The sequence below is a fragment of the Pagrus pagrus genome (assembly GCF_965226575.1).
Source record: "Pagrus pagrus genome assembly, chromosome: 15".
NCBI lineage: Eukaryota > Metazoa > Chordata > Actinopteri > Spariformes > Sparidae > Pagrus > Pagrus pagrus.
In genome coordinates, this window is record NC_140199.1 from 5,028,892 (window position 1) to 5,038,979 (window position 10,088).

A 10,088-nucleotide genomic window follows, 5' to 3' on the forward strand; every position below is an offset into this window, starting at 1 on the left:
GGTGTTATAACAATAAGTTATCATGTTTGAATGTGAAAAAATTCAGGTTAGTAAACATAGAATTGCAAATTAATGTTATTGTGAATGTTATTTATAGGTGAGAGGGTTTATTAAGATGAGTGAAGACAACTTTCTCCTAGAGAGGCTTTACAGCATCGTACCAGTGTCACACCGCTTCAGTCTTTTCTACCGACTGCAAGTTTTTTGCAGGATCATTAGAAAACACGTGGAACAATACGGTACACAGCATGAGATTTTATTTCTAAGTGAATCTTTGTGAGTAAGAAACAGTATGTACACACTCATTCAAGACATTCAAGAATCTCAGGTCCGGACGTCTCACAGCAATTTTAACACTGAGCCCAGAAACAGCGAAGGCTTCAGAGAAAGGATAACAGATAGCGAGGACGAGGACTGAGCAAGTGAAAGGGAGAAAGTGAGAGCTGAGATGGAAGATCAAAAATTGGTTCTCAGGAACAATGGTGAAATGTAACAGGAGACAACAATCTGATGTGTAAAAAGTCGCCTGGTACAGTCTTTGAAATGTTAAAAGTTAAATATACAACACTCACTACCACTAGAGGGGTACCATCTTACCATCTTCTTTCTCCATAGGGCCGAAAAAATTATTTCTTAGTGCAACCGTACCATGAAAATTAGTGTGTGAATCTCAGACAGAAAGGAGCAGCAGACAAAAAACACAGATAAACAGATACACAGTTGTGTAACTCCCAGCATGTGTCTCAGAGGGGACGAATTATTTTCACTCAGCCACACCTAGCTATCACACACACACACACACACACACACACACACACGCTCACACTCATTAGCAGAACACACATGAGTGTAAAACACCACAGTCATTATCTAGTGTGACGCTTTTGCAGAAACACACCCAGCAGAGGGCCGCGGGGGAGCAAGAGGAGCTTATGACTCCTGAGAGAACAAAGACGCTGGGACTTACAGCGTGTTACAACACCTCGGTAACACCTTCAGCACACACTTTCCCCCGTCTCCAATTTTCACCTCGTCAGGTGCAGTGGCTCGAGTGTTCAAGGTCAGTTTTCCCAAAGCAGAAGAAAACAATCAGAATAAAATAGTTAGAAAAATTGTAGCTCGCCCCCAGTCCTTTGATTTGTGTTTAGTGGAAGGGGAGATTTAATGTAAGAAAAATATTGTTGCTATCATTTTAAAAAGTGTCACAAAGAGAATAATACAGTTAAATGTTGATAACACAGTGATTATACTGCTAACCATCTATGTAGAAATACTGTGTTGACAGTGTAAACTCTTCATTAAAGAAGATGTTGAAGTAACCAAATCTCCAAGCGGGTCACATTAAAGGTTCCTTGCAATTATCAGAGGACCAGCAGTGTGTCTTCATCCCCCTGGTGGTTGGATCACACTGGGAATAAGACGAGCTCCAGTTCTCTCACAAGATCGTACTTAGAAATGTTGGTTCTATCCAGTGTGTTTGGATAAATGACTATGACTGGGTATCAAAGCCATTGTTGGTTAAAAAATGAAAGAAAATGCTGATGTGAATGTCCAAAAGTTGCCGAGATCAATGAAAAAACATTCTCTCTGATGAAAGTTCTTGCAAATTTGCGAGTTTAATGACCAACCAGTGATTTTGTAACACAAATGTAATAAAATGAGCTAAACAAAACACAAAACACCATCTTTTGATCACTGGTCACAGGGAGAGGTGTGTGAGGTGACACCAGGTCTCTCTGACTGAGCCTCGTCCTCACATCACGGCTAAAATAGAAGAGCTCCCCTCTCTTAAAAGAAACTTACACATTGAACAGGAAACCACACAGACACACACTCAAAGTCTCCAACACTGCTTTAAAATAGCTGGCAAGTGGGCACACACCCTCACAGAGGATAGTGAAGGAGACGGAGAAAAGACACAGGAATAAAAAGAAAGAACAGAAGTTGAAGGAAAGAAAGAGGGCGAGGTAAAACACACGCACTCGCAGCACTGCGTGGTACCAGGCTGATACAGTTAACCGCCGAGCTGATTGAGTTACTCTGATTTATTGCTTCCTATGTCCCCATCACCATCTACCACACACACACACACACTCGCTGGTTTTATAATCCTGTTTTCTGTTTAGTTTCACTCTGTTTTGTATGTTCTCTGCTCTCTCCGGCTGAGGGAGGAGGTTGGTAGAAACACGACCTCTGGGGCTGCTGGAGGAGTTCATCAGGGAAGAGTTTTGGGAATCTGCCAAAAAAACAGCAGGAAGGAGGAAGCAGGCTCTGAGTGTGTGTTTGTGTGTGTGTTTGTGTGTAAAGAACAAACGGAGGCTGCTGCTACATGCTGCTGGTGAAACACGCAGCATTTTTATCTTCAGTTTAAGAATAATTTGCATTAAGTTTAACGTATTAGTGTGATTAAAGTCGTACAAATAACTAAAACCAAAACCATGAATAGTGAGTTTTCAGACTCGATCGTCAGAATAAAAGCCCTTTCACACAAAGAAGATTTTCATCTAAAAAATTTGGATGGAAATTTATTTTAAAAAATGATTTTATGGGTTCTTATTAACATAAGAACACCACTGCAGAGCATTTGTTCAGGAGAAAAAACATTTGAACGCACCTCCGAGTATACGACAGACCATTGAAATAGCTTGTTTCAGCTGATGTCCAGGTCAAAATGGGCAGACAGGGAAGAAAATGGATCACTGGACCAGGTCTGATCCGGTTAGGTTTAGGTAAAGACCCTGTTTTGGCTAAAAAAAAAACCTGTTTTGGTTGCAGCTCTGCAGTGTGCCGTAGTTAACCAGAAAACAATGTTTTCCAAACCAAAAAACACTGTTTGGCCTTCTGAGATGTCCTTTAGCCAGACTTTGGCTTTTCATCCGCTCCCAGCAAGCTGTTCAGCAATGTAGCCCAAACCTCTGAACTCTCAAACACAGACTGATAAATCTCCCGAGGAGAGAGTTAAACACAGTCAGGGGAGAAACCAAAGTTTGTATGTTTTATGAACCTCGTTGGAGGAGATATTCTCTGCACATGTTTAAATCATAACATTCCTGCATTGATGGATGGTATCAAGTCAGTGCAGCACTGCATTTGTGTTGGCAACTAAGGAGGCAGGATCAAGAAGGCAGGTTTTTAAGACATATTTAAAGCTATTTTTGCATTTGTTGTTGTTACATTAAGATGATCTTTCAAGGTTATTTCTCTTCCTTTTTGTGTCCCTGTCAGTGCGGAGAGACAGACGAAACTGGACAGCTGTCAGCACATAATGGATCATAGAGTTAGCTGTGACGTAGCAGACGCACAATTGTACATTGTTTGAGTCGGGACAATGGGATTGCTGCGAACTGGGACTGCTTCCAGAAGTCTCCTGGATGATTTTATGTCACTAATAATCAATGCTTTCGTCAGCCGTGAGCCTCAGCAAATGATGCTATTGAGGAAAATCTCCATTAGACGGCTCCACAAAACACTGCCCCGTAGCTGCAGCTCGTTTAAAAGTGATCCAGAACTAGTGACCCAGTTTAAAGTGCTGAATGTTTTATTAGGTTTGCACAAGGTGTAATTGTTTGTTTCTGCTCACCAAGTCACAGGAACAGTTGATTTCTTAACCGGCACTTGCAAATCAAAAATACATATTTTTCCTCTCACCTTTTGAGCCATTTATCCATCTAGATTTTCGTCTTTGTTTTGGTGTTTGCCGAGTTTTGGACATTTCAGAAGTAGAGTTGAGGCAGATGGCCGCCTACCATGAGTCCTGCACTGCTCCGAGGGTTTCTATCTGTTTAAAGGCAGTTATTTCTCGCTGCTGTCAGAAAGTGCTTGCTCATGGGGGATATGTTTGGTCTCTGTAAATTAAAGAATTAATTCAAGAGTATGGTCTAGACTTGCTCCAATCGAAAAGTGTTATGAGATAACTTTTGTTGTGAATTGGTGCTATATAAAGAAAACTGATTCCTTCTGTGTTGTTGGCCGAGTACCAGTTACTTCTATTATATTATAGAGAAGGCAGACATCACTCACACCAAGACAGTCTGGATGGATAAGTCGTATATGTCGTTTAGTACTGACGCTCTGGGTCGATGTTCAGCCTGAAATTCTGACCCAAAGTGACCTGGGAACAAGACTCAAAAAACAACTATCTATCCCCAGAATCGCCCTCCCTATACTTTTAACTGTCCCTTTAGAGGTCCAGACACTTTGGACTGGACTTCATCCAGGTCTTGGCAGTCAAACAAAACTCTAGTTCCAAAAATAAATAAAAATATCCCTCAACTCTTCTCCCAGTGTGCTGCTTTGTTAGCGCTAACATCCGAACCAGAGAGAATGAACTTTGGTTCTCCATCATCTTCACCCCCGTAGTACTAATTCCTTATTTTTTGTTATTTATTTCCACAGTTACGATGAGTGTGTTGGCCCAGGATCGACCCAGATCTACATCCCTACAGATGACCCGCCTCCTTACTCCCTACTGGACCCCTTTCAGCGAGGGGCAGAGCAGGAGGAGCAGCCTGAATACACCAGTCTGGATCCGTCTCCATACAGCGGAGAGACCTCGGCCAGCGCCGCCTGGTTCACCCCCTCCCTCTACCCTCTGGGACTACAGGAGCAGGAGCCGCAACACATCGCATCCATCTCCTTCCCGCTGGAAGCAGCGCCGCCTTATGAGTCAGTGTTGGCCGAGCAGGGACAGCCCCTCCCCCTCATGCCATGTGACCTTTATAAACACCAATCAGAGAGGGGGGGTGATGACAACTCCCCGCAGCCGGGAGCGAACCAGATCTCGTAGGACGATTAATTTGTTTGTTTCACCTGCGCTGTTGGTCGTCTCCAGCTGAATCAGACAAACACTTGCGACGCGGGCGCACAAAATGGCTGGTAGGAGCAGCTGTGACACCAGACAAAGGACACTAAATGAGATGCACACCTTTTTCACACAGTTGCTTACACCTAATAAGGCTGAAAATTTGCTGACGTCAGCTTCTCAGTGGACTGAAACACAGCCAAGACTCCAGTTTTCGACAGTTTAACTACAGTTTGTTTGTGGATAAAAATTTAAAACTCACTGATCTGTAAAGTTTCTGGAACGACAGCTTCCAAAAAGGTTTGACGCTCCCTCGGACAGTATCCTCCTCCTTGTAATGACGCCATTGTCTGGTTCAGTTTTTGCCATTTTCTGACTGTTAAGCTCTCTTTCATTGGATGAGGACTGATCTGAGAGTCACGTGTCGGTGTTTGGAGTTTGGAGGCTGAATCACTGGAACGAAAATGCATCTAATCATCACACTGTTGACGACAGCCAGCTGACTTTGTAGAAGAAAGTGTAAAACAATATCATTGTGGTATTTAGTAGTGTAGTTTAAGGTATAAACAAGCACACGGAGTACCCCACCACCCCTTCACATTTCTTTTGGTATGATCCTCACCTCTCCGTCTATTTAAATGATCGATGATTGTGTTAGACTTCATAAACTACCAGAACACCACTGCTGATCTCCAGTCTCCGTCTCTGTCGTGTGTTTAGAGCAGTGTGCTGTTCTGTAGCTTCCAGTGTGGTGGTAGTATCCTAGTCGTTAGAGCGATGACTCCGTAATGAAATGGTTAGGAAGCTACCTGGACACGAAAGAGTGAAATCCACTTGTGTCCGACAGCCTTTGGGCCAAGCACTATGTTAATATTTACAGCAGAACATCCGTCATCACCAGAGAGGGGCTTTCAACTTGTCACACTGTCGTACAAATTGTCGTAACTCTTTTCTATCAAGGGCTCTGGTTTTAATATCGATTCTGTTAACTGGACCCCAGCAGCAACATGTAGCTCGCAGCCCTCCTTTCCTGATGAGGTCGGGCTGATGCAACAAAGACGTTACACATAAACTGTAGACCTTAACACACTGTTCACTAGAGGAACGGATGCTTCTGACTTTGTCTTTAACTCGGCTCGAACCATCATGTAGGTGTTTTTTTTTTCGTTATTGCACTAAAGGTTTAAACATCCTCTCAGTTAACCTGCGTTTGCAGCCACTGGATGGTGTTAACTTGATCATGTGATTCATCAGATTGCTAATTCGGGAAAGACACGGATGTTGATGTGGCCACTTTAGCCTCGACTAGATTAATTTGCCAAAAACCCGACAGGAATAATAATCTGTACTCATTACTGATTAATCTTTTGATTGTGTTCTTGATTAATTAATTTAGATTTTGATCTATGAAACGTCAGAAAACAGTGAAAACGGTCACCACAATGTCTTAAAGCTCAAAGTGACGTTTTCAAATCGCTGTTTTTTTTGTCGGACTACAGTCCAAAACAGATATTCAGTTCACAAGACAGCAAAAAATAAGCTTTACATCCAGCAATTGAGGATTCAAAAAATGACTAATGAGTAATTGATTATAAAGAAAAAAGCGGCTTGTTTCTACGATTCATCTAATGTCCTAAATTATTAATTATTTAATAGCAGAGCAGAAATTGAATGCTCACTTTTAGGTATGAAAGTGATGCATCTCAGAGAAATTAAAGGCCTTTTCACACCAGGGACGTGACAAATACATGACACGAGTTTGCTGAATACTCGCCTGCAAATATGTCACGTGATTCACATCGACAGCATTTCAAATTTGCGACAGTTTGCTCAAATATGTGAATTTAAGACATGAGTATATTATGACAGCAAGAAAATAGTGACAGCCTGCAGAGCTCTGAGCGAGGCCCCGGGGGCTGCAGAGGTAGAAGGTAAAATTACAGTTTTTATCAAAGTAGTCTGGTGGATTTGAGGAGAGCGCAGATGTATGACAGCTTAAGGTTCCCATCGGTAAACCCTGCATAAGTACAGGGAACGATCGAGGTTATTCCTCCCAAATCACCTTTGTCATACTGTCTTTTTAAACTAGGTCAACAGGTCCGCCATTGCAATGTGATGTGACATCTGTTTCGCACACCGTGATTGGTCGACTCCTTCATTTGTGGAGTGGAAGCTCAGGAAATTCAACCTCGCTCTGACATTTTGTTTTCACTTTTGTGTGCATAAAATGTTGACGTGCAAATTATTCGATTAATTGCACACGTATAAAAAATCGCCCCTGGTGCGTAAAAGGATTGTAGGTTGAGAAAATCAGTAAAAAGTTAAGTACATTCGACAGTTTAATTCAGCAACACCAAGGTCACAGTGCAGCAGAAAATGTAAAAGTACAGACCTCGGCTCGCAGCTCCCATCTTAATGGAAATTTTAATAAATCATCATTGCAGACTCTTCCTGACCTTTTGTCAAGAGGATTCACTTTGCCTAACCTTAACCAGAGTTTAGTTTGATCCTGTGCATAAGTGCGTAAATGTCTCATTGGGAAAAAAAAAAATAATAATAATGGATAATAATCCAGGCAGCGTTATGTGTGGCCACACAAGATTAAACCAGCAACTCACCACTGTTTGTGCCCCTCGAGCAGGACACCTCCACTACGGCTGCAGAGACCCTGTTCCATCACCTCAACGTATTCATCATTTACCATATTGTGACAAAGACAGAAGCAAAGGAGCGGTGTTTTAATAAAAAGTTGTGTGTGTATCACCAGTTACTGAAGCAGGACGTCAATGAGGCTGAGTTTTAATAACAATGCAAAATGTTATTTATTGTTTCGGGATTGTGTTTTTTCTCGGTAACTTTATCGTCCTCCTCGTGTGACGTTGTTTTTGTGTTTGAAATATGTGCCTGATAGCCCTCAGACTGTTAGCTTGAACATTGTAGCCATAATCTAATAATCTCAATGCAACTAACCCAGTGCTTTGGGCTGTTTATGTTCCGTTATGTTATGAAGTGTTGGTTTTCTGATGTGGTGTGGAAGATCTTATCATTTATTGAATCCTTGCTGATACGTTGTGATGTTGGCAGCTGAAGATGAGTTAAGTGCACAATTTACATCCGTTTCTTGTCCTCGCATTACACCAAATATCTGATCCTCGGTTTTTACATCTTTTGCCATGCATGCTTTTCCTCCATCCATGTTTAGTTACTCTCTTTTTCTCTTTTCTGTGTTGCTTTCTCTCCCACACACTTTATTATTCTCATTTGGATTCATCTGCTTCTGATGATTGATTGATCGGCTTCGGTGGGCCAATTAGTGATGTAGTGATAATTCTGTCAGTGACGGTGAAAACAAGTAGATTTTGAAATTACCCCAAAAATTCAATTGGTGACCGGGGATTCAGTGTGTTTACTTACGTAATGTTATTAAACTATACAAGACGTGAAAGAGGTCGTACAGAGAGGCTTAATATACTCTGAGTGCATTAATAAAGTGCATGTCCTGTAAAAACTCAAGAGGAATCAGACAACAAAATCACAAAATTAGCCTTTTTACTAATCTACAACTATGACACAGACTTTTAGGAAATTGTAATGAAATTTAAATTAACAAGGAGACCAACTGATATCTGAAAATATGTACGTTGCATGTTAAAAACTTCCTGATGATGATTTCCAAGTACAACAAAACGTTGAGCCTGCATCCCTGCCGCTGTAACGCGCTGTTCTTATATTCGGAGTAGGTTGTGGAGCCTTTTTCTAAGTCCTTGGTAGACTAGTCGTTCTTGAAAGTAGTCGATATAAACAGTGCTGCACCTCGTTAGAAGGTTTTTATGGGATGCTGACTGTATAAAATACAGCATATTAAATTTAAAGTTACACTGAGAATCTAGCAAAGCATTCAACTCTAATCATGAAACAATCCACCTTTTTCCAAAGCCTTCATTCCCTCCTGAGTTGCTTTCTTTATAGCCAGTATTCACTCGAAAATGAAATAAATGTGTTTCGTGTTTGCACACGTTCCCACGTACGTTGAAAATATCATCCAGATCAGTAACGAATGTAGAGCTTTACACAGCCGACACAAAGTCAAAGTTTCCCAATCATCCAGCAGAGGGTGATACAGAACTACAACGTGACATTCAGCTTTCATCACGCTGTTTAAAAAGTGTGACCCTGGACGGTGAATCAGAGCGTCGTCACCTGGGTCTGCTTCAGTTTGTGTTAGGTTGAGGAGTGTTAATGCTTTTATTAGATTAGAGGAGAAGTTGTAAAGATCATCAGGTTGTCAGTATTATTACAGTAGAGAGACATATTTTTCCGATTGCTCCGGGCCTAGCACACTTGTTTATTTATTTCAGCTAGGATAGCAGCACTATACTGTGGGTGCGTTCTCTGTAAGTAAATGTAAATGTCTGACATGTGTATCACTTCCTCCCATCTCTCCTCTCTCTCTTTTCTTTTCTCCGTCTTTCCAGACAACAGACTTCGTGTATATATTAGGAACTGCGGTCAATAATGTTTCTTTATGTTCCTGTATTAGAGATTTTGTTAAATATTTTCTTCTGTAGAGAAGAGTGAATAAATCTGAAGTCTTATACGAATCTGAGTGGCTGGTTCTGAGCAAACACTCGCTCACAAACAAATGATCTGTAGACATGCTTCAACATGCAGAATTAATATTTTTGTCTTTGTGTTTTTTGATTTCTTTTTCACTTTCAGCGTCCACGGGAAGCCCAGCGTCCTGTTCTTTATGTCCACACACACACACACACACACACACACACACACACACACACACACATTTAAGTGAATGTACTATATTGTAGCTTCATGCAATTAACATACCAGAAGAAGAGCTGAGACAACGTGTGGTAGCCCTGATGATTATGGATCATTGATCACCCTGTGGTTTAATGGGCTGAGTGTGCAGTTACTCCAGCATATATTTGACAGAACTGATGTCTTGAGCGTTTTCCTGACCGATTGACTTTCTTTTTCAATGTCACGCAAACATCTTTGAACATATTGCCAGTAGTCGGACTATTTGTCAAACAAAAAGTCAACAATTGCCAACTTCAAATGTTGCTAAATCTCACCAGCGGCTTCATGAGACCTTGGTGTTGAACTCCTTTCCAATCGACCTTCCAGAAATATGTGAGAGGCAAATATTTGCTTCTTTGGGATTTCTTGAAGGAGGATGTTTGATGGGTCTGCATGCTTGTTCACCTTCAGGCTGTTTAGAACAAGCCTGCATGGTGGAGGACCGGGTGGGAGATGAATTTTTACA

At 41.5% G+C, this 10,088-nt stretch overlaps 1 protein-coding gene across 1 annotated transcript in view; it reads left to right on the forward strand.

Annotated features, from left to right (window-relative positions):
- bean1 (brain expressed, associated with NEDD4, 1) overlaps positions 1-9,402 on the forward strand; it is a 51,246-nt gene extending 41,844 nt beyond the window's left edge. Inside the window, exon 5 of the mRNA XM_084375115.1 lies at positions 4,396-9,402. Coding sequence (XP_084231241.1) covers positions 4,396-4,786 — 391 coding nt within the window. The 3' untranslated portion in view covers positions 4,787-9,402. The remainder of the gene's footprint in view (positions 1-4,395) is intronic.
- Positions 9,403-10,088: the final 686 nt, after the last annotated feature.